This window comes from Hyla sarda, chromosome 2, assembly GCF_029499605.1.
Source record: "Hyla sarda isolate aHylSar1 chromosome 2, aHylSar1.hap1, whole genome shotgun sequence".
In the NCBI taxonomy this organism is placed as follows: Eukaryota; Metazoa; Chordata; class Amphibia; order Anura; family Hylidae; genus Hyla; species Hyla sarda.
The window spans coordinates 195,329,001-195,353,461 of NC_079190.1; the positions used below are offsets into that span (position 1 = coordinate 195,329,001).

General features: G+C 45.0%; 1 protein-coding gene across 5 annotated transcripts in view; it reads left to right on the plus strand.

Annotated features, from left to right (window-relative positions):
• NPAS2 (neuronal PAS domain protein 2) overlaps positions 1 to 22,242 on the plus strand; it is a 139,125-nt gene extending 116,883 nt beyond the window's left edge. For 4 of the 5 annotated variants that reach the window (XM_056556062.1, XM_056556063.1, XM_056556065.1 and 1 more), the window contains 5 exons: positions 2,557 to 2,778; positions 13,790 to 13,980; positions 15,153 to 15,236; positions 18,560 to 18,740; positions 19,961 to 22,242. In XM_056556062.1, coding sequence (XP_056412037.1) covers positions 2,557 to 2,778; positions 13,790 to 13,980; positions 15,153 to 15,236; positions 18,560 to 18,740; positions 19,961 to 20,095 — 813 coding nt within the window. In that variant the 3' untranslated portion in view covers positions 20,096 to 22,242. The remainder of the gene's footprint in view (positions 1 to 2,556; positions 2,779 to 13,789; positions 13,981 to 15,152; positions 15,237 to 18,559; positions 18,741 to 19,960) is intronic. The other variant, XM_056556064.1, reaches the window with a different exon arrangement.
• The last annotated feature ends 2,219 nt before the right edge of the window (positions 22,243 to 24,461 follow it).

Below are 24,461 nucleotides of genomic sequence, written 5' to 3' on the forward strand. Positions count from 1 at the left end.
CTGTTGACAGTTATAGTCAATATTTTTACTACATCTGCAGTGAATACCATGTATCATAGAAAAATGACATGAAAACTGGTGTACAAGTCAGTGCAAACAGGCTTTATGTAATTTTTTCTTGATACATTTCCTGCATATATTAGACAAACTACTTAGGCATACTGTTATCAGTTTCACCAGCACTAATCTATGGGTACAGGTATGAAGTGCAGGTAATACTGATGATAACCATACTTTTCTGTTCCCGTTCCGTGGTCTAGTTTGCCCGTTATCATCCTAGTTTGGGCAGAGCCTCAGGAGCACGGGGATGTCACCACTGCTGCTTTTTTGCTGAGTCCTTCTTCGCAGGCTTGGGAAAGCAGCCGCAATGAAGTCCCATGCCCCTGCACTAAGCCTGCCATCCAAATGAGGAAGAAAACGGGCCAATGGGTGTACGAAACGGGGACAGGTAAATATGGTTATCAGTGCCACGCGCACCTGTATAACCTAATAAAGATCAGATAACTGGAATAGTAGAAATGATCTGATTTTTAGCACTGAAAATTGCACCTACAAATTCAGAAACCTTTAGTGTAACATGGACAACAAGTATTTCATTAAAATAACATAATGCTATGATTCTAAGAGTCTAAACCCATCTGATTCTAGGTCCTCCCTGAACAGAGGCACCCCAGATACCCATGGCCCTATTCAAGTGATTAAAGGGGTACTCCAGGGAACTAAGCCCATAGCCCATTCTCTCCATGTCACCAACCTATTTAATTGTCTAAATATCATCCATTAGCTATATAGAGCAGTTTCCCTCTTTCAGCTGTCACTTACATGCAGGGAGTGAGAGAAAGATGTCATATTCAGATCCTGCTTGTCTTTTTGTAAACCCCTCACTGAGACTAGCCCCACCATCCTGGAAGACAAACACCATGTGATTTCTGGCTTTACAGGCACACCTCCCCTCCCTGTGTGAAGAGCTTGCTGGTAGAGAAGCCCAGTGAAGCCTCTCAGTCACAACCCAGCACATAACACTGCTCTTTACCTGCTCTATATCTAATCACTGACTACTGCCATTCAGAGCATAGCATGAGCTGTACTTACTTCTGGGAGTTGTAGTCTGGGCAGCAAGCAAGGAAAAAGAATATTCAGGAGACAGGAGGGGCCACAGGAACTGGTAAAATCACATGGTAAACTAAAGGGGACTCAGAACAGGTTTTGTGGGAGTTTTGGGGCATTTTTTATTTTTCTTAACTTTCCAGGAGCACCCCTTTAAGGCTGGCTGCAGTTCCCTGCACAGTCATAGTTTTATGCCGTTGCATTGCCGTGGAATGAGATTTGCCATAGAATGAGATGGTCCGCCTCCATCACATCCTATTGGCTCTCTCTTGTCACGTGACATATTTAAACGTCACGCATCGATGCGCACAGCAGTGTCAATTTGGCTATCACAGGGAGAGGATCTCCTCACCCTGTGATAGCTGAAGCTGTACGGAGCTCTCATGGCCTCTGTGGCCCGACAGAAGTTCACACATGTACGCAGATCATACGGCTGCCTCATATACATTTACTGTTGATCCACAGCGCTATGGGGATCCCGATGCCCGATGGCGCTGTCATCAGTGTGCGTCCCCGCGAGCGCCCCATGCCCGCAGCTCTACTCCCCGTCCTCCGCCCCCCGCAGCTCTACTCCCCGTCCCGTTAACGCTCAGGGAGCGGGGAACAGAAAGTAGAGCATCGGGCGCAGGTTAAGTTATTCGCGTAGTGCTGCGCATGCGCAGCACTACTTTACCTGCGCCCAATGCTCTACTTTCTGTTCCCCGCTCCCTGAGCGTTAACGGGACGGGGAGTAGAGCTACGGAGGGACGGGGAGTAGAGCTGCGGGGGGCGGAGGACGGGGAGTAGAGCTGCGGGCATGGGGCGCTCGGGGGGAGGCACACTGATGACAGCGCCATCGGGCATAGGGATCCCCATAGCGCTGTGGGTCGCTCCCTGAGCGTTCACAGGGGACGGGGAGTACAGCTGCGTGGGACGGGGAGTACAGCTGCGTGGGACAGGGAGTAGAGCTGCGGGGGACGGGGAGTAGAGCTGCGGGGGACGGGGAGTAGAGATGCGGGGGACGGGGAGTAGAGCTGCGGGCGTGGGGATCCTGATGACAGCGCCATCGGGCATAGGGATCCCGATAGCGCTGTGGATCAACAGTAAATGTATATGAGGCAGCCGTATGAGCTGCGTACATGTGTGAACTTCTGTCGGGCCACAGAGGCCATGAGAGCTCCGTACAGCTTCAGCTATCACAGGGTGAGGAGATCCTCTCCCTGTGATAGCCAAACTGACACTGCTGTGCGCATCGATGCGTGACGTTTAAATATGTCACGTGACAAGAGAGAGCCAATAGGATGTGATGGAGGCGGACCATCTCATTCTATGGCAAATCTCATTCCACGGCAATGCACCGTCACTCTGTGGAATGAGAATAAGCCTTTATATTTTTTATTCTAGACAATATATTTATACATTTTGTTTTAAATAAAACATCGCTAAAAATGTATGATTTTCTTATGCCAGGTCTATTACCAGCCTCAGATTGTTTCTGTGAGCCTTAGCAATGTACAACAGAGTGACCCCCAGCAACAACAAACACCCCTGGGGTCCAGCTGTATACCTCAGCAACAACAAATAGTATCTACTTCTTCAGCTTCAGGACAGATGCTAACCTCTCAAATTGCAAACCAGCACCTGATACCACCTGCTTCAGTGATGAGGGATAGCAATGCCATGTCCTGCAAGGTAGCATATCACTTCCATATATTCTTTATTAGGCATATTGTTTTATACTTTTCGTTTTTCTTCAGAACTGTATAAAAGATATAGCTCTTTAAGCTCCTTTTTTTTTTTTTTTAAATAGTATTTTATCTTTATTAGTTTAAACTGACAAAAATTATAACACAACTAATACTGTTTCACATTCAGCAATTGAGATATTATATTACCTGTGCCATTTATTACTAGCCATTGAAATTTTAATATTTATGTGTTTGGAGTATGTAGAAATATCACAGGTAGATACACTACTCAAAAAAATAAAGGGAACACTTAACCTCTTCAGGACATAAGGCGTATGGATACGCCCTGCATCCCGAGTCCTTAAGGACCGAGGGCGTATCCATATGCCCGTGGGAATTCCGGCCCCCACCGCTAGCCGGTTGGGGACCGGAGCCGGATGCCTGCTGAAATCGTTCAGCAGGCATCCCGGCATATCGCCCAGGGGGGTCATTATGCCCCCCCATGTCGGCGATCGCCGCAGATCGCCGGACAATTCAGTCCAGCGATCTGCGGCGATTCCGGGTCAATCGGGTCTCCAGTGACCCGATGACCCGGAATTACTGGCTGTTCGGGGCCGTCTCTGACGGCCCCGAACAGCCAGAGCCTGCAGGGGTGAAGTGGCACTGGTGCCACCTCACGATCGCCCTGATTCGTCGGCCGGATTACCGGCCGACCAATCAGGGCGCCTGCTGCGGGTGTCACTCCCGCACCCGCTCCGCCCCTCTTCTGGAGGATGTGAGCGGGTGCGGGACGTGCACCCCGGGTGCTGGGGACCACGATCCCCGGCGTTAATGTTGGGATCGGGGCCCCAGGAGCAGCGGCGGCGGCGAGACTGACCTGCAGCGTCTGGATCGTTGGAGGTGAGTGACAGTCTCCTGCTGTTGCTTAGCAACAGCTCCCAGCATGCAAAAAGGGCATGCTGGGAGCTGTAGTTATGCAACAGCAGGAGGCAGACCACCACAACTCCCAGCATTCCCTTATGGGCATGCTGGGACTTATGGTTTTGCAACAGCTGGAGGCACATTCTTTCTATGGAAAAGTGTACCTTCAGCTGTTGTATAACTACAACTCCCAGCTTGCACAAACAGCTAAAGTGCATGCTGGGAGTTGTAGTGGTGCATCTGTTGGTTGCATAACTACAACTCCCAGCATGCCCGTTGGCTGTCGGTGACTGCTAAGAGTTGTAGATTTGCAACAGCTGAAGGCACACTGATTGTGAAACTCAGAGTTTTTTTTTACCTAACTCAGTGTTTCACGACCGGTGTGCCTCCAGCTGTTGCAAACTACAACTCTCAGCAGTCACCGTACACCATGCACCGTACATGCTGGGAGTTGTAGTTTTGCAACAGCTGGAGGAACACTGGTTGTGAAACACTGAGTTAGGTCACAAACTCAGTGATACATAACCAGTGTGCCTACAGTTGTTGCAAAACTGCAACTCTCAGCAGTCACCGACAGCCAACGGGCATGCTGGGAGTTGTAGTTATGCAACAGCTGGATGTCCCCCCCAATGTGAACGTACAGGGTACACTCACATGGGCGGAGGATTACAGTAAGTATCTGGCTGCAAATTTGAGCTGCCGCAAACTTTCTGCTGCAGCTCAAATTGCCAGCGAGAAACTACTGTGAACCCCCGCCCGTGCGACTGTACCCTAAAAACACTACACTAACACAAAAAATAAAATAAAAAGTAAAAAACACTACATATACACATACCCCTACACAGCCCCCCTCCCCTCCCCAATAAAAATGAAAAACGTCTGGTACGCCACTGTTTCCAGAACGGAGCCTCCAGCTGTTGCAAAACAACTCCCAGTATTGTCGGACAGCCGTTGACTGTCCAGGCATGCTGGGAGTTTTGCAACAGCTGGAGGCACCCTGTTTGGGAATCACTGGCGTAGAATACCCCTATGTCCACCCCTATGCAAGTCCCTAATTTAGGCCTCAAATGCGCATGGCGCTCTCACTTTGGAGCCCTGTCGTATTTCAAGGCAACAGTTTAGGGTCACATATGGGGTATCGCCGTACTCGGGAGAAATTGGGTTACAAATTTTGGGGGATATTTTCTGCTTTTACCCTTTTTAAAAATGTAAAATTTTTGGGAAAACAAGCATTTTAGGTAAAAAAAAAATTTTTTTTTTTACATATGCAAAAGTCGTGAAACACCTGTGGGGTATAAAGGTTCACTTAACCCCTTGTTAAGTTCCCCGAGGGGTCTAGTTTCCAAAATGGTATGCCATGTGGTTTTTTTTTTGCTGTCCTGGCACCATAGGGGCTTCCTAAATGCGGCATGCCCCCAGAGCAAAATTTGCTTTCAAAAAGCCAAATGTGACTCCTTCTCTTCCGAGACCTGTAGTGCGCCAGCAGAGCACTTTTCACCCCCATATGGGGTGTTTTCTGAATCGGGAGAAATTGGGCTTCAAATTTTTAGGGGTATTTTCTGCTATTACCCTTTTTAAAAATTAAAATTTTTTGGGAAAACAAGCATTTTAGGTAAAAAATTTTTATTTTTTTTTACATTTGCAAAAGTCGTGAAACACCTGTGGGGTATTAAGGTTCACTTTATCCCATGTTACATTCCCCGAGGGGTCTAGTTTCCAAAATGGTATGCCATGTGTTTTTTTTTTTGCTGTTCTGGCACCATAAGGGCTTCCTAAAGGTAACATGCCCCCCAAAAACCATTTCAGAAAAACGTACTCTCCAAAATCCCCTTGTCGCTCCTTCCCTTCTGAGCCCTCTACTGCGCCCGCCGAACACTTTAAATAGACATATGAGGTATATGCTTACTCGAGAGAAATTGGGCTACAAATACATGTAAAAATTTTGTCCTTTTACCCCTTGTAAAAATTCAAAAATTGGGTCTACAAGAACATGTAAGTGTAAAAAATGAAGATTGTGAATTTTCTCCTTCACTTTGCTGCTATTCGTGTGAAACACCTAAAGGGTTAAAACACTGACTGAATGTCATTTTGAATACTTTGGGGGGTGTAGTTTTTATAATGGGGTCATTTATGGGGTATTTCTAATATGAAAACCCTTCAAATCCACTTCAAACCTGAACTGGTCCCTGAAAAATACTGAGTTTGAAAATTTTGTGAAAAATCGGAAAATTGCTGCTGAACTTTGAAGCCCTCTGGTGTCTTCCAAAAGTAAAAACTCATAAATTTTATGAAGCAAATATAAAGTAGACATATTGTATATGTGAACCAAAAAAAAATGTATTCGTAATATCCATTTTCCTTACAAGCAGAGAGCTTCAAAGTTAGAAAAATGCTAAATTTTCAAATTTTTCATCAAATTTACAGATTTTTCACCAAGAAAGGATGCAAGTATCGACAAAAATTTACCACTATGTTAGAGTAGAATATGTCATGAAAAAACAATCTCAGAATCAAAATGATAACTAAAAGCATTCCAGAGTTATTAATGTTTAAAGTGACAGTGGTCAGATGTCAAAAAACGCTCCGGTCCTTAAGGCCAAAATGGGCTCCGTCCTGAAGGGGTTAAACACCACAATGTAACTCCAAGTCAATTACACTTCTGTGAAATCACACTGTCCACTCAGGAAGCAACACTGATTGACAATAAATTTCACATGCTGTTATGCAAATTGATCAGACAGGTGTAAATTATAGGCAATTAACAAGACTCCCCCAATACAGGAGTGATTCTGAAGGTGGTGACCATAGACCACTTCTCAGTTCCTATGCTTCCTGGCTGATGTTGTGGTCACTTTTGAATGCTGGCGGTCAGGACCGGTTTTAGACTAAGTGAGGCCCTGGGCAAAAATGAAAATTGGGGCCCCCAGATTGCCTGACCAAAGATCAGGGGCGTACCTAGAGCATTTGGCACCCGGGGCGGACCCTTTGTTTGGCACCCCACCCCCCCCGCCCACCACACACACGCACCCCCCTTAATTGCACCCCCTCCCTCCCCTCCCCCCAGGGGCGGACTGACAACACTCGGGGCCCCCGGACCAAAAAAAAAGGCAAGGGCCCCTGCTAGGCTCTGCAGCTCGTCAAGTGATTACAGTTACATTTTGGGACTCACAATTACGTCTTTTCTGATCAACAGAGTCCTCTTTCCTTTTCTTCTCTGTCCGGATAAGACATCTGCAGGAAAAACATGTCAGACTCTGCATATATTCAGTGCCCTCCCCTCATCCACAATCTTCCCATCTATAGGCCCACAAACTGTAATAATGCCCTCCTTGGTGTCCTGCACAGTAAAAGGGCAGGTAGGTAGCCAGGAAACCCCCTCTTTCCCATAGGTAAATGCAGAGTTACACCCCCCCCCCCCTCTTTCCCATAGGTATATGCAGAGTTACACCCCCCCTCTTTCCCATAGGTATATGCATAGGTATATGCAGAGTTACACTCCCCCCCCCCCCCTCTTAGAAAGTAGTGAGTACAGCTCTGGAGTATAATACAATACTCTGGGTCCTAAGGCAGTGTTTGCCAACCCAGGCACCTCCAGCTATTGCAAAACTACAACGCCCAGCATGCCAAGACAGCCAAAGGCTGTCCGGGCATGCTGGCAGTTGTAGTGTTGCAACAGCTGGAGGCTCCCTGGTTGGGAAACACTGGGTTAGGCCTTAAAGGGGTAGTCCAGTGGTGGAAAAATTATCCCCTATCCTAAGGATAGGGGATAAGTTTGAGATCGCGGGGGGGTCCGACCGCTGGGGCCCCCGGCGATCTCCTGCCCCGACAGCCCGCGGGAAGGGGGCGTGTCCACCTCAGCACGAAGCGGTGGCCGACACGCCCCCTCAATACATCTCTATGGTAGAACCGGAGATTGCCGAAGGCAGCGCTCCGACTCTGTCATAGAGTTGTATTGAGGGGGCGTGTCGGCCGCCGCTTCGTGCTGAGGTCGACACGCCCCCTTCCCGCGGGCTGTCGGGGCCCCGTACAGGAGATCGCAGGGGGCCCCAGCGGTCGGACCCCCCGCGTTCCCAAACTTATCCCCTATCCTTAGGATAGGGGATAAGTTGTTCACCACTGGGTTCACCACTGGACTACTACTTTAAGGCAGTGTTTGCCAACCCGGGCACCTCCAGCTGTGGCAAAACTACAACTCCCAGCATGCCTAGACAGCCAAAGGCTCTCCGAGCATGCTGGCAGTTGTACTTTTGCAACAGCTGGAGGCTCCCTGGTTGGGAAACACTGGGTTAGGCCTTAAGGCAGTGTTTGCCAACCCAGGCGCCTCCAGCTATTGCAAAACTACAACTCCCAGCGAGCCTAGACAGCCAAAGGCTCTCCGAGCATGCTGGCAGTTGTAGTTTTGCAACAGCTGGAGGCTCCCTGGTTGGGAAACACTGGGTTAGGCCTTAAGGCAGTGTTTGCCAACCCGGGCGCCTCCAGCTGTTGCAAAACTACAACTCCCAGCATGCCTAGACAGCCAAAGGCTCTCCGGGCATGCTGGCAGTTGTAGTGTTGCAACAGCTGGAGGCTCCCTGGTTGGGAAACACTGGGTTAGGCCTTAAGGCAGTGTTTGCCAACCAGGGCGCCTCCAGCTGTTGAAAAACTACAACTCCCAGCATGCCTAGACAGCCAAAGGCTCTCCGGGCATGCTGGCAGTTGTAGTGTTGCAACAGCTGGAGGCTCCCTGGTTGGGAAACACTGGGTTAGGCCTTAAGGCAGCGTTTGCCAACCCGGGCGCCTCCAGCTGTTGCAAAACTACAACTCCCAGCATGCCTAGACAGCCAAAGGCTCTCCGAGCATGCTGGCAGTTGTACTTTTGCAACAGCTGGAGGCTCCCTCGTTGGGAAACACTGGGTTAGGCCTTAAGGCAGTGTTTGCCAACCCGGGCGCCTCCAGCTGTTGCAAAACTACAACTCCCAGCAAGCCTAGACAGCCAAAGGCTCTCCGGGCATGCTGGCAGTTGTAGTGTTGCAACAGCTGGAGGCTCCCTGGTTGGGAAACATTGGGTTAGGCCTTAAGGCAGCGTTTGCCAACCCGGGCGCCTCCAGCTGTTGCAAAACTACAACTCCCAGCATGCCTAGACAGCCAAAGGCTCTCCGAGCATGCTGGCGGTTGTACTTTTGCAACAGCTGGAGGCTCCCTCGTTGGGAAACACTGGGTTAGGCCTTAAGGCAGTGTTTGCCAACCCGGGCGCCTCCAGCTGTTGAAAAACTACAACTCCCGGCATGCCTAGACAGCCAAAGGCTCTCCGGGCATGCTGGCAGTTGTAGTGTTGCAACAGCTGGAGGCTCCCTGGTTGGGAAACATTGGGTTAGGCCTTAAGGCAGCGTTTGCCAACCCGGGCGCCTCCAGCTGTTGCAAAACTACAACTCCCAGCATGCCTAGACAGCCAAAGGCTCTCCGAGCATGCTGGCAGTTGTACTTTTGCAACAGCTGGAGGCTCCCTCATTGGGAAACACTGGGTTAGGCCTTAAGGCAGTGTTTGCCAACCCGGGCGCCGCCAGCTGTTGCAAAACTACAACTCCCAGCATGCCTAGACAGCCAAAGGCTCTCCGGGCATGCTGGCAGTTGCAGTTTTGCAACAGCTGGAGGTACCCTGGTTGGGAAACACTGGCTTAGGCCCTAAGGCAGTGTTTGCCAATCTGGGTGCCTCCAGCTGTTGCAAAACTACAACTCCCAGCATGCCCGGACAGCCAAAGGGGTTGAAGGGGGGAGGTAGAAGGGGGGCAGGCAGGTGGGGGGGTTACCTATATGGTGGTGGGTGATGGAAGGGAGGCCATGCAGGTGGTTACCTGTACGGCCACAGTAGCGGGAGGCTTGGCGCTGCAACATTCTGCTGGAGGGCGCATGCTCATCTCCAGCGCGCTCCTCTCTGCCGGCACCACGTCTCACCACGTCTCACTAACGTGATGACGCTTCTCCTAGGCAGCCACAGCAGTTATGTAGGGCCGCAGGCTGCCTGGGAGGTAAGGAAAGGGGGGGGGGGGGGCGTCATAAATCCTGCGCAAAACAGCATCATAAAATGTATGGTCACAGGAAACCACAGGGTCACAGAAAGCCATACATTTTATGATGCTGTTTTATGGGTTTAATAAACCACCTAAAGAGCAAGAACTGATTTGTGCTGGATTTCTCTGTGTGATCACATTTACTTACATTAGCTGAAATTCAGCACGATTCAAGGAGAACAACATGGCGATCCTTGACTGTGCGACCCATTTTTGCCATCTAGCCCTAACCTTATATTGTAACCTTGTTCTTTATACAGTAATAGTCACCGCACACAGATAAACAGTGATCTCAATGCTACCTATCAGTAATAGCGCTCACATATACTATAAGGCTAAGTTCACAGACAGAATGTGCACGTGCAGATATTCCACAAACTGCAGGACACCAACATAATATGCCGCCACTAGGACTGCACAGGAATGCAGCGTCTCATAGACAGCCATGCATTCTGTGCGGACACAGAAAATGGAATTTCTGTGCCGGAAACTTCTGTGGATCCGCCGGTGACCCAACCCATTTTGTGCCTCCAGCTGTTTCCACCCCTTTCCCCCGCCTCGCCCGCCCCTGGCCTGCTGAAAATGTTCCGAACACTGGGGCAGTGGACTTCCCCTTTAAGTATGCAGCATAGTTCCCCCCCCCATATTAAGTTGGCAGCACACTTCTCCCCCACATTAGGTTGGCAGTATAGTTCCCCCACATTAGGCTGGCAGTATAGTTCCCCCACATTAGGTTGGCAGTATAGTTCCCCCACATTAGGTTGGCAGTATAGTTCCCCCACATTAGGTTGGCAGTATAGTTGCCCCACATTAGGTTGGCAGTATAGTTCCCCCACATTAGGTTGGCAGTATAGTTCCCCCACATTAGGTTGGCAGTATAGTTCCCCCACATTAGGTTGGCAGTATAGTTCCTCCACATTAGGTTGGCAGTATAGTTCCTCCACATTAGGTTGGCAGTATGTTCAGTGCTCTGGTCTGAGCACTGAAGATGACGTGCAGCTGGTGACTTACCATGCTGGCCAGCGGGCGTCCTCCTGCTCGATGCTCTGCGCCTCAGTTCCTATGGGCGCATGCACGGGATGTCAGTGACGTCCTGGTGTGCTCCTCGGATCCGCCACTGATACTCACACTACCAATACTGCAAGGGCCATCTTTAATTTTGATTGGACCCTGGGCAAGCTATTTTTTTCCCCTGCCCCCCCCCCCCATTTTTGCCACCATAAGCAAAAGCTAATTTTTATGCCCCTTGACTCCCACCTTACTACTGGGGTGACACGCTGTAACAAACCTCCTCCTCATGTAATCACCTTACTACTGGGGTGCCACACTGTAACAAACCTCCTCTTCATGTCATCTCCTTACTACTGGGGTGACACACTGTGACACACCTCCTCCTCATGTAATCTCCTTACTACTGGGGTGACACACTGTAACAAACCACCTCCTCATGTAATCTCCTTACTATTGAGGTGACACACTGTAACAAACCTCCTCCTCATGTAATCAACTTACTACTAGGGTGACACACTGTAACAAACCTCCTCCTCATGTAATCTCCTTACTACTGGGGTGACGTGCTGTAACAAACCTCCTCTTCATGTCATCTCCTTACTACTGGGGTGACACACTGTAACAAACCTCCTCCTCATGTGATCACCTTACTACTAGGGTGACACACTGTAACAAACCTTCTCCTCATGTAATCTCCTTACTACTAGAGTGACACACTGTAACAAACCTCATACATACACACATCATACATACATATATACATAGACATCTAACACACATACACACATCATACATACACATACATCTATCATGCACATATAATACATGTACACATAAAAAATCATATACACACATATACAATACATGTCCCCAACCAAAAGCCTCTCCTTACCCCCAGGAGATTATTGCTGGAGATTGGGTTGGCTGAGGCTGCCTTGCTTCTGCCCCAGGGTCACGTCAGTAGGGGCTCCCAGCAGCCCCTGACCTCCTCAGCCCTATAGTAGAATGAAGTTCATTCCTCCCCTAAATATGATGAGGATGTGAGGGGGGTTTACTAGTGGAGCGCTGCCTGAGCGTGGTGACGTCTGATTAGTGGAGTGCAAGCAGTGCTCCTCCAGAATGCTGAGGACAGGGGGAGGAGTGTTAGTGCCTTAAGCCCTGAATACTGCATTTTGCGCGAAATCGCGGTAAAATCGTGGCCACGATTTTACCACGATTTTGCGCAAAATGCAGTATTGTTAGTAATGCCCTAAAGCTTTTCAGGGGCCCCCTTTTGGATGGGGGCTCTAGGCAACTGCCTAGGATGCCCCCCCCCCCCTAACGCCGGCCCTGCTGGCGGTGCTTTCACTCTAGTGGTAGCATGAGACGAAGTCTACAACCCACACAAGTGGCTCAGGTGGTGCAGCTCATCCAGGATGGCACATCAATGCGAGCTGTAGTAAGAAGGTTTGCTCTATCTGTCAGCGTAGTGTCCAGAGCATGGAGGCACTACCAGTACATCAGGAGACGTGGAGGAGGCCTTAGGAGGGCAACAACCCAGCAGCAGGACCGCTACCTCTGCCTTTGTGCAAGGAGGAGCACTGCCAGAGCATATGTCCGCTCAAACGGTGAGAAACAGACTCTATGAGGGTGATATGAGGGCCCGACATCCACAGGCGGTGGTTGTGCTTACAGCCCAACACCGTGCAGGATGTTTGGCATTTGCCAGAGAACACCAAGATTGGTAAATTCCCCACTGGTGCCTTGAGCTCTTCACAGATGAAAGCAGATTCACACTGAGCACATGTGACAGATGTGACCAAGTCTGGAGACGCCGTGTAGAACATTCTGCTGCCTGCAACATCCTCCAGCATGACCGGTTTGGCGGTGGGTTAGTAATGGTGTGGGGTGGAATTTCTTTGGGGGGCCGCACAGCCCTCTATGTGCTTGCCAGAGGTAGCCTGACTGTCATTAGGTAGCGAGATGAGATCCTTAGACCCCTTGTGAGACCATATGCTAGGACGGTTGGCCCTGGGTTCCTCATAATGCAAGACAATGCTAGACCTCATATGGCTGGAGTGTGTCAGCAGTTCCTGCAAGAGGAAGGCATTGATGCTATGGACTGGCCCACCCGTTCCCCAGACCTAAATCCGATTGAGCACATCTGGGACATCATGTCTCGCTCCATCCACCAATGCCACTTTGCACCACAGACTGTCCAGGGGTTGGCTGATGCTTTAGTCCAGGTCTGGGAGGACATCCCTCAGGAGATCATCTGCCACCTCATCAGGAGCATGCCCAGACATTGTAGAGAGATCATACGGGCATGTGGAGGCCCCACACACTACTGAGCCTCATTTTGACTTGTTTTAAGGACATTACATGAAAGTTGAATCAGCCTGTAGTGTGGTTTTCCACTTTGATTTTGAGTGTGACTCCATATCCAGACCTCCATGGGTTGATAAATTTTTCCATTGATAATTTTTGTGTGATTTTGTTGTCCGCACATTCAACTATGACGAAATTAATTCATATTATTAGTTCATTCATTCAGATCTAGGATGTGTTATCTTAGTGTTCCCTTTATTTTTTGAGCAGTGTACTTTAAAGATGCTAAATGCCAAATATAAAAATGTTCTAAAAGTTATGGGACCACAGCTATAAAGACATCCGCACATAAATATATGAAACATATGTCTTGTGTTTTATGAAGTATACTAATATTTGTAACATCTTCCTAGATGTACTGTATATAATGAAGTAGCAGAGAGGTGTCAGTGTTTAAAGTGGTATGCCAGTTTCAGCAAACAGTTCTCCTCTTTGTGTAATCAAAAGGTATACAATTTCCCAATATACTTTCTATATTTTTTTTAACTCTTCAATATCTGCTATCATTTACTGTGATCCCCTAATTTTTGTTTTAAAACTCTGGATAAAAATCTGTCAAAAAGTTACTGTCCAAGGTAAGCATACCCTTCAGCATTTGCAAAGTAAAACAACTATTCCTAGTCCGATTGTAGCCTGCTGTTATGATTTTACTGTATTGACTTGTTTTAGGGACAGAAACCACTAAGAAGCATAACAGGAATATCGAGCAGTGGCCACTCAGCCGATGTAATCCCTACCTCTCAACTCAACACTCCCACAGCATTGTCACAGAATATAATTACAGCACCCTCTGCTGGTGTACAGCTGAAAGACCCTCAGCATCATGGAGTTCCAGATTTCAGTCACGACAGACAGCTGAGGTGAGCGTTTTCATATACCAATACTATTCCAAATAGTACAATATACTATATTTTTTATATTATAATAATTCTGGAATACGTTTCCTGGTTCATGCAGGATCACTCGAGGGCCGAAAAGTCTGAAACAAACCTGATACCTGGTGCTTGGTCTTTTCTACCTGCCTTTGATTTTATACTTTATAGCATTAAAACTAAACATAGTTATTAAAAAAAACAACACTTTATATGCGCATATATGCATATTCTTAGCAAATTGAATCTGACTTAAATGGCTGTTTGTTAGACAGTTGTATCAGATTTTCAAGAAGGAGTTTAAAATTAAAAAGGTAATTCCAGGGTTTGTCTCCTGGTATCCCTAATGATCAGCTGCTTAAAGGAACTGCCTATGATCATTGATGCCTACAATCTTTGTCAGCTTGTAGGCCCCTTTGCACTTGCAAATAACATGCTATCTGTAGCAGTGGTGCCAGGTACTGTAGGATTATCTAATAGTTTCAGCTGAAGTAAACAAAGAAGAAGCTGTATTGCTTGCGTGAACACTGTGGCCTCTTCATACAGCTGATTGGCGAGGGTGCTGAGAGGTGGAATCCCATTGATCTAATATTAAGGGCCCAAATAGAAGATAAGTCACTCACATCATTTATCATTTTTATTGCACTCTTTTGTGCAATAAAAAAAAAAAGAACAAAAAAGTCTGAGTCTCTTCATACCGCACATTGGTTAATTGACCCCCGCCCCCCCCCCCCCCTGAGCCAAGATATCAGAGTTTAAAAGGATATGCAAATTAGGCTTTAGAGCCCACTGGGCATTCGTCTTGGCGGCCAGAGCCCTGCACAGTTCAGTCCTTTCATCAGTTTGTCACTCCCCTCTGTAGGGGAAAAGAGGGCTCTAGCAGTCAAGGGGAATGCCTAGTGGACTCCAAAGCCTGATTTGAAAATCTTTTTAAACTCTGATCTTGAAGGGGTTCATTAACTAAAGCGAGGTGTGCAATGATTCAGTGTCAGATACATACATGCATTATTTTGTCGCCTTATACACTCTTCTTTTGATGTGAGAACTAAGTGAGAGTTGGGCATCTAGATTAATAGAATAACTATATGTTGAACCAAGAAAAAAAAAAACTGTTTCTCAACAGTTCTTCTTATCCATGTTTTTTTTTTTGTAATATCTAGGCTCCTCCTCAGTCAACCTATCCAACCAATGATGCCAAGCTCGTGTAGTTCAAGAAGCTCATCAGATAATGGACATCAGTCAAAGTATGTGACAAAACTAATTACTAAAACAGAAAAAAATATTCAAATTTTTATTTAAATATTGCATTTTAAATCATCAGTTTTTGAGCATATTTCAGTACCGTTTTTTCCCCAAACTTTGCAATTTATATAATGCTAAATTGAGCAATAAAAAATTGTAATTTTTCATCAGGCTGACTGTAGCACTTCTCTCTCCCATGAACATTTCCACAATGCATTGGCCATCTTGTGTTATTTTTCTCCCCCTAAACTGGAAATGCAATATAGAGGATGTTAAGCTAATGGGGCCTGCTTAGTGTTTCTTTATTAAAAATAAATTTGTGGTAGCCGTGGTACTAGGCAGTGGAACACGCTGTCTCTTTGTTACGTTAGCAGGTGATCCACTAGCGGCTTCCATTAGTGGCAGCCTGGATATACCTGTGATCTGGGTAAACCGCCAGCACTAGAAAATTAGTCTCTTTGCCAACAATCTTCTTTTAACAACTACTAGACCCCTGATGACCCTGCCCAATCTTTGCTCTCCTGAAGGACTTTGTGTCTGTCTCAGGTCTTACAGTAAACCTCTCTTAATTGGAAGCTCATTCATCTTAATTTACTTTGAGGACATCTTCGATTCTATTTCCTAGTTAGCTTTGGTACATACGATTAAAAAGGTGACATTACCCAGGATCCTCTATTATTTTTGGTGCCTCCCCATTGCTGTTCACATGCATGATATTGCGAAACTCCAATCTATAATCAGCCAACTCATTTCGGATAATGAACGCCCTAGGATCCCAAAAGTCCTTACTTACCACAAACTTTTGGGTAGCTTTTCTCTTCCTAATCTAAACTAGTATTATAGAGAGGCCCAATAGAGTCACCTTGCCTAGTTAATGCGGGAGCTGATGCCTCAACACTTCTCGTGCATTGATGAGGACCAAGGACCTTGTTCCTCGCACTGCCCATTCTCAGGCTCCATTTTGCTATAATTCCACCTACTCTAAAGATCTGTGAGGTTCTGGGTCATAATTGGGTGTCCTTTTACTAGTTAGTGGAAACGGGACTTCCGAACATATATCTCCTAAACTACTTTCTCTGTAGCAATTGATAAATATTCCCCACTATTGATCACAACATCAGTATTGATCACGGCATCTGAAGGGTTAATGGTAGGCATCAGCGTGATCGCCGACTTCCAATTGCACCTGTGTTATGTCATAGTTCGGATAGGACTCAGGATGTACATGTATGTCCTGGTACACCAGGTACCAAGCAGCCAGGGCTTCCAGGTGCATCCTGCATCCTCTAGGTGTTAAAAATTAAAGAAGCCCTCTAATTTGTTGCTATGGGCAACTGCTCACTCTGCAGATGTTTTAATAACTATCCCTCTATTGTGTAAATCATTCAGAAAAGGAGAAAGGCTTTAGAACAGTACTTAAAAGCCTTTCTCCTGTTCTAGCTTCTGGTAAAGTCTTAATAGGTCAAGCATTTAGGTGGTCAGAGGTTAGCTTGTGAACAAATTTAAAATTAGATACAACCAATGATAGGCTGGGTATAATGCCTGTTTATTGTAGATTATTATGGGAAAGACTTTATTTTTTGGTTTAACGAAACAATTACAAAATTATTGTTAACATTTCACAAACCATAATATCAAGAGACATGTCACATACATGGTTACCAGACCATTCTGACAGAACAAGATATACAGTTGCAGAAATACAGAGTCTCTGCATCAATAAATATTAAAGAAGTTCCACAAGAATTGAACACTCACATACATAAGCATGCGTCACACAAGACAAAAATACAATGCCTCTACCCAATTCATCACATGTATCTGTCTTTTTAATTGGGGTACTCCAGTGGAAAACAATGTTTTTTTTAAATCAACTGGTGCCAGAAAGTTAAACAGATTTGTAAATGACTTCTATTTAAAAATCTTAATCCTTCCAGTACTTATCAGCTGCTGTATGCTCCACAGGAACCACAGTGCTCTCTGCTGACACCTCTATCCATGTCAAGAACTATCCAGAGCAGGAGAGGTTTGCTATGAGGATTTGCTCCTGCTCTGGACAGTTCCTGACACGGACAGAGGTGTCAGCAGAGAGCACTGTGGTCAGACTGGAAAAAAAACCAGGAAATTCAAAAAGAAAAGAACTTCCAATGTAGTATACTGCAGCTGATAAGTACTGGAAGAATTAACATTTTTAAATAGAAGTCATTTACAAATCTGTTTAAAGGAGTACTCTGGTGCAGACTACTCCTGCTCCGTCCTGCCCGGGCTGCAAAAAAAATGAAAATAAACCATCACTCACCTTCCTCGGTTCCCGCAGAGCGCCACTACAGCTGATCGGTGCTCCGGTCCATCTTCTTCATACTTCCGTGTGAACGAAGCGTCACATGGCACTCAGCCTATTATGGGCCGAGGCAGAACATCGCGGCGGCCGGCGATAGGCCGAGCGTCATGTGATGCTTCGTTACACACGGAAGTATGAAGAAGATGGACCGGAGGACCGAACAGCTGTAGTGGCGCTCTGCGGGAACCCAGGAAGGTGAGAGATGGTTTATTTAAATTTTTTTTGCAGCCCGGGCCGGAAGGAGGAGGAGTAGTCTGCACCAAAGTACTCCTTTAAAGGGGTAGTCCAGTGGTGAAAAACTTATCCCCTATCCTAAGGATGGGGGATAAGTTGCAGATCGCGGGGGGTCCGACAGCTGGGGCCCCCTGCGATCTCCTGTACGGAGCCCCAACAGCCCGCGGGAAGGGGGCGTGTCGACCTCTGCACAAGGCGGCGGCCGACATGCCCCCTCAATACAACTCTATGGCAGAGCCGAAGCGCTGCCTTCGGCAATCTCCGGCTCTGCCATAGAGATGTATTGAGGGGGCGTGTCGGCCGCCGCTCCGTGCGGGGGTCGACACCCGCTATCTGGGCCGAGAGCCGGGGCCCCGTACAGAGAGATCGCAGGGGGCTCCAGTGGTCGAACCCCCCGCGATCTCAAACTTATCCCCTATCCTTAGGATAGGGGATAAGTTTTCCACCACTGGACTACCCCTTTAACTTTCTGGCACCAGTTGATTTAAAAAAAAAAATAAAAAAAAAATTCCACCGGAGTACCCCTTCAAGAGTAGAAAATTCAGATGTCTCCAACCAAGGATCCCACAATTACAGGGACAATTACCCTCCATTCTCAGGATTGGCTGTGATCCCAGAGGTCAGGACCCCACCATTTGGCTAAATATCTCTATAGAATAACCCTTTAAACAGTGGAATTTAAGTCAATCACTTAAGGAAGTCTTTAGAAACCAAACAAACTTGAGATTATTTTCTTTTTTTTTTATGCAGCAGATATTTACAAAGCCCACAAATATTACAAAATTTGGAGGTGCAGACTTCAGTCAACAATGGCCCTATAGTGCTAATGGGTCAAGCGATCATACACCCTGGGTTTACAGCACCGCATTCTACCCAACAACAGAATATCTCACCTATGCAAGTTCAGCAGCCACAACAGCAGTTTGTTCAGGTATGTTTCTCTGTTGTTTCGACAACTTCACTAAATTCATAGTTGTTTACTCCCATTCGACCAATACTGGTTACAATAACTGGAGCAATTCCAGGTTTCTTTTCACCTACTGTAAATAAAAAGGTTTGGTATATAGATGTAGTGATGAGCGGCATTGGCCATATTCGAATTCGCAATATTTTTGTATAATGTATAGATGAATATTCCTTATATTTTGTATAATGTATAGATGAATATTCCTTATATTTTTGTATAATGTATAATGTATAGATGAATATTCCTTATATTTTTGTATAATGTATAGATGAATATTCCTTATATTTTGTATAATGTATAGATGAATATTCCTTATATTTTGTATAATGTATAGATGAATATTTCTTATATTTTTGTATAATGTATAGATGAATATTCCTTATATTTGCATGTTCGCATATTCGCGTATTCGTGGAAGAAAACAGTGAGGGGGTGGGCAACGTTACTATTGGTTGCTAGGGATGTTGTTGAGAACCTCTGACAAGTGTATTTGCATCATTCTAATTGGCCCACAAGTAAAAAGAAGGAATATGCGCATATGCAGAAAAAAAGGGAATATTCCTAATTCGAATATATAGTAAATATATTCGTAATATTCACGAATTTGTGATATTCGCGATAAAAATTCAAAATGAGAATATTCGCTCCTAACACTATATAGATGATATAGGGCAGTGGTTGCAAACTGTGGCCCTTCAGATGTTGCAAAACTTCAACTCCCAGCATGCCCGGACAGCCGTTGGCTGTCCGGGCATGCTGGGAGTTGAAGTTTTGCAACATCTGGAAGGCCTCAGTTTGAGACCACTGATATAGGGTGAACAGGAGGAAAGCTGTTTTCTAAAGCTGAATATTCTCAATGATCTGAAAGAAAGCATCGCAGCCTCTTCATGCAGTTGCAATAGTGTTTGAGGACTGGGAACTAACGTAAGAGGCAGAACGCAGAAGATAATTCATGAGTTGTCAAGGAAACAGTTTATTCTTAGGTTGAAATCAAAGTGGAATATTTAAGCTTTCCTATTCACATGATATGTGGCATTCTCCTAATACATTTACAAGTACTGAAGACCTTTTTCTTGAAAAACACATATATATATATATATATATATATATATATATATATATATGTCCTTTTCATGTCAATTCACTACAAAAAATTCTATTTTTACATTTGTTTTCTATACTAGGTGGCAGCATCAAGCACTTTACACAAAGATCAGTCCGGCACTTTGATTCTGCCTACTTACTCCCAGCATCAACGGTCTTTGGGATTACAACAGCAAATGACCCCAAGAAGAACTAATAGTCTCTCTGAGACGTAACAAGTCAAAATACAGGTGGCAAGCCTGAAGTTTAATATTTTACTGTAAAGTAGTGCTACATCGCCAGGAAGATATTGGGTTCATTCTGTAAAGTGCTAATGGGAGAGATGGTTCTGGACCTATGTAGACAACATTTTGCAGAAAGAAATGCTTGTTCTTGTGATGCCCTTCAAGACAAATATTTCTTCTGTGTCAAGCTCTGATATCAAAGTTCAATGTCCCGTGATATTATGATTTGCAGAACCTAGAAGCACTTTGAAGAAGGACTGAAAACATGTACAGTCTGTCTGACCAAAGAAAGAAGGTGGTACAGAAAACTCACAGCCCACGATTTCAAAATTTGTTCTCGCTGGAGTGTTCGTACACGTGTTTTTGCCTCATACCAACAGCTAAAGGTGCATTGACCCGTTGGTTTGTCTACTGGTGTATATTTTATGTGGAGCCGTCATTTTTGAAACACTAGCGCATCTCATACATTTCCAAATAAGTAGTTACAAATGATGTGTTTCTAAATGTTACGTCTTCTTATAAACAAATGAGAAGCAGATGCTTAAAGAGGTATTTTTGTTTACCTACCTACCTCTGGAGACCCGCTGGTCCTGCTGCAGCCCCTATTCGACTCCTTTATGCCCCCCCACTGAGATAAGAGCTTGAAGCAGGACCTGCCCTTTTGGGACACCGCTGTGGCCAGTGATTGGCTGAGCCTGCAGGTCCTGCTCGGAGCTCCCGTCTAGGAAGCAGAGAGAAGAGACGAGTGCTGGGTTGACTGAAAGCAGAGGACTAGGGTAGGCAAGTATAGTTTTTTTTCTCTATTTTTTTACAGTACCAGCAACATGTTATTATTTTATTGTTTTTTATGATGCAATACATAATAACATGTGAAAATTGGTAACACATTGTTTGCCTGTTTAGCAGACAATTATAATTATCATTATGATTATTAATATTAATACTACTACTAATATTATTAGAAGTTGATGAAAACATAAACTAGATAAAATATTACATGATATGTAGTCTGAGTTCTGTCTTTATATGTGTGGTCACATGGTCACTAAGCTGTTCTTTCAATATTACATTAGGGATCTGAAATTCAGGTATGATAAAAAAGCTTTAGGTTATGTTCACAGTCTTTTTTTCCCCCCAGCATATTACATTTTTAAAAAATTCAACCAAAAAATCTTGTCTGCATTTTTGACATTGTTCTGCTCCATGTAAGTCTATGGGAAATAAGTTGTCTGTGCAAATAATATGTAAGAAATTGTTGTATTTTTACATCAGCATAAATAAGAGACATTTCAACTTTACCAAGCTGTAACAATGCGTCTGTATTTCTTACATATTGTTTGCACAAACTATTTTTCAGAGGCCTTTTTAAAAATTAAAGAAGCAATCTGATTGGTTGATATGAGCAATTGTGCCACTTTTGCTCTGCACTGGTTTTGATAAATCTTCCCTATTGTGTTCACAGACATCCACTTTCTCATAGAATTAAGTAGAGCACAATCATGCCAAAAATGCCGATGCAATTTGTCCGCAATTTTTGGAGACGCATTTTTTTTTAGCTACAATCCCTAGACCCATAATAAACTGCCAAACCCAGCTGTCCATTGTTATTGTGTCCAAATATAATTTACCAAGGTGCTATAAAGTGGAAATTCTATGTTACTTATTTGCAATGACCATTTTTACCAAGTTTTGTACACTATACATTTTATTCAGTCACAATGATTTAGTACCAATATTATTACAGCTTGAGCAGTTTTATTCCTTAGAGCCATCTCATCGATACACCAATTCCATAAAGGTTACACATTTTCCTAGACAGATCAGATACTTTTCATCTGCAGTCTATAAAATGTTCTTGCGATCAGTCAGATCTTGTCCACGATTTTTTCATTACTTTGTCGCCAGATGTTGATTTATTATGTTAATTTGGCTCCATCTGATGGTAGAATGTGTAGATACACGGCGTATCAATAGACCATTGTACAAGGAAATATTTTACAATAAGGCGCTATAAATGTAGCAATTTGACTTCCTTGTGATACATTATATTTTTTCCTTACACATATGATTGATTTTTATTTCTGTGGTTACTCTTTTTGTTTACTGAAGCAGGCCTTTAAAGGAGTAGTCCAGTGGTGAACCCAGTGTGAACAACTTATCCCCTATCCTAAGGATAGGGGATAAGTTTGAGATCGCGTGGGGTCCGACCGCTGGGGCCCCCTGCGATCTCCTGTACAGAGCCCCGACAGCCCGCGGGAAAGGGGCGTGTCGACCTCCACACGAAGCGGCGGCCGACACGCCCCCTCAATACAACTCTATGGCAGAGCCGAAGTGCTGCCTTCGGCAATCTCCGGCTCTGCCATAGCGATGTATTGAGGGGGCGTGTCGGCCGCCGCTTCGTGCGGGGGTCGACACCCGCTATCTGGGCCAAGAGCCGGGGCCCCGTACAGAGAGATCGCAGGGGGCCCCAGTGGTCGGACCCCCCGTGATCTCAAACTTATCCCCTATCCTAAGGATAGGGGATAAGTTTTTCACCACTGGACTACCCCTTTAAGTAGCAACATTCCCTTCATTTTAGAACAATAGATGTTAAGAAGCTAAGATGCACTTGTTCTGCTAAAAAAAAATTTACATTTTTTTTTAAAAAACTACTGAAGTTGCAAATGACTTAGTACATCCAATGGCTGTTCCATATTGGACCATACTCATGATCAGTGCATCACCGCTTGTGATCATCAGAATCATTATCATTTCAACTATGGAAATCCAAAACATACACAATAGGAACAGAGAGACCCCTTTTATCAAAGCAGTATGTTACACACTATAATACACTTGGAACACACTAGTTTTGCACCAATTGTGTATGGTCTATATACATCCTGCATATTCATTGAGCGTGGCTCATGCATGCACAATGTAAAACCATCCTCTGGCTACTGAAATGGGAATATAAAACTCTTAGGAGGAGAGTGGCTTGTATACAGGTCATCACGCTTGAGCACCTTTATAGTTATGGAACAGCTATGCTGTGTTGGGATTAGATTAAGGGGCCATTGCAGCTGCCCTCTATTAGCATTACATTGGGTGGCTATTTCTGCTCTATATAAGCACATTACTGAATTGGAGATATGCATATTACAGGGACCATATCAGGTGATGAGTGGGATTATACAGTCAAGGTATGTGTATGTTGTACATAGAGAGACGTGTCTGCCTAATACACACCCCCTGACTGTATAATCATAGACTAAACATGTGGATTATCCCATCCATTACCTGATATTCACTGACACTATTAAAATTAAGTTCACTCCCATTTGATTCCCTAAACTGTCAGACAAGCTATAAACCCTTATATCTCAGGAACTGGAGGGCACATCAAGAAACTGTAAATAGGTGTGTTGGTTGGCCACAGGTCCTATTTAATATTTTCAGAAACGTTTTCTTTTTCACACTTCAAAAGGCATCTCTGACACCATCCTGATGCTGTAACGTTATGTAGAGTAACTTACTGCAAATATGATAAATTCAGGCTTCTGTCTTTAGAGCAGATTATATTTACATAAACCAACAGCTGTAAAATGTGCTTGTTTAGCTTAGTGCAAGTTGTAATAATGAGACTCTATGTTTCTGTCTAGTTGTTGGTGTTGGTTACTTAAAGGGATATTCCGACATTGAAAGAAATGAAAGATGCTGCAGAGGCTTTGTTTTGTAGGTTTGTAGTATCTCTATAGTATCAAAGAGGAACTATTAACATATATTATTACAGGCAACATGGCATTTTTTTTTTGTAGGGTTTGACAGAATAGGTGCAATATACTTTTTACTCTTTTTTCCTTATAGTATCAATGATATTGCAATTTTTAATAGAAATTAATCCAGTTTAGATTGGTAGGGAATTCGGATAAAAAAGAAAAAAAGAAAAAAAAACTCCATTGTTTTATACAGTGTACAGGGAAGTCACAATTTTTTATATACTGCTTGCAGCCAATTACAAGATTCTGCTGCACTGTCCACACTGCAGAAATTCCACAGCAGAAATGTAAGATTTAGGACCCGCCAAAAGAATAAGCATGTTCATTTTTTGGGTGGTATTCCACCAAACTACATTGCCTACTATGGAGATGGCGCGTATCCATGAAATATCTCTGGACAGAGATTTAGCAGTGTGGACCAGCCCTAAGGCTGGGTTCACACCTCGTTTTGTACTTACGGCTCCTGTATACGGCTGGGAGGATGGGTGGGCGGGGCTTAATCGCGGTGCCCGCTCTCAGTCGTATAGGGGAACCGTATTTAATGCATGTCTATGAGCCGACCGGAGTGAACCGCAGCCTACGGTTGGCTGCGTTTTCGG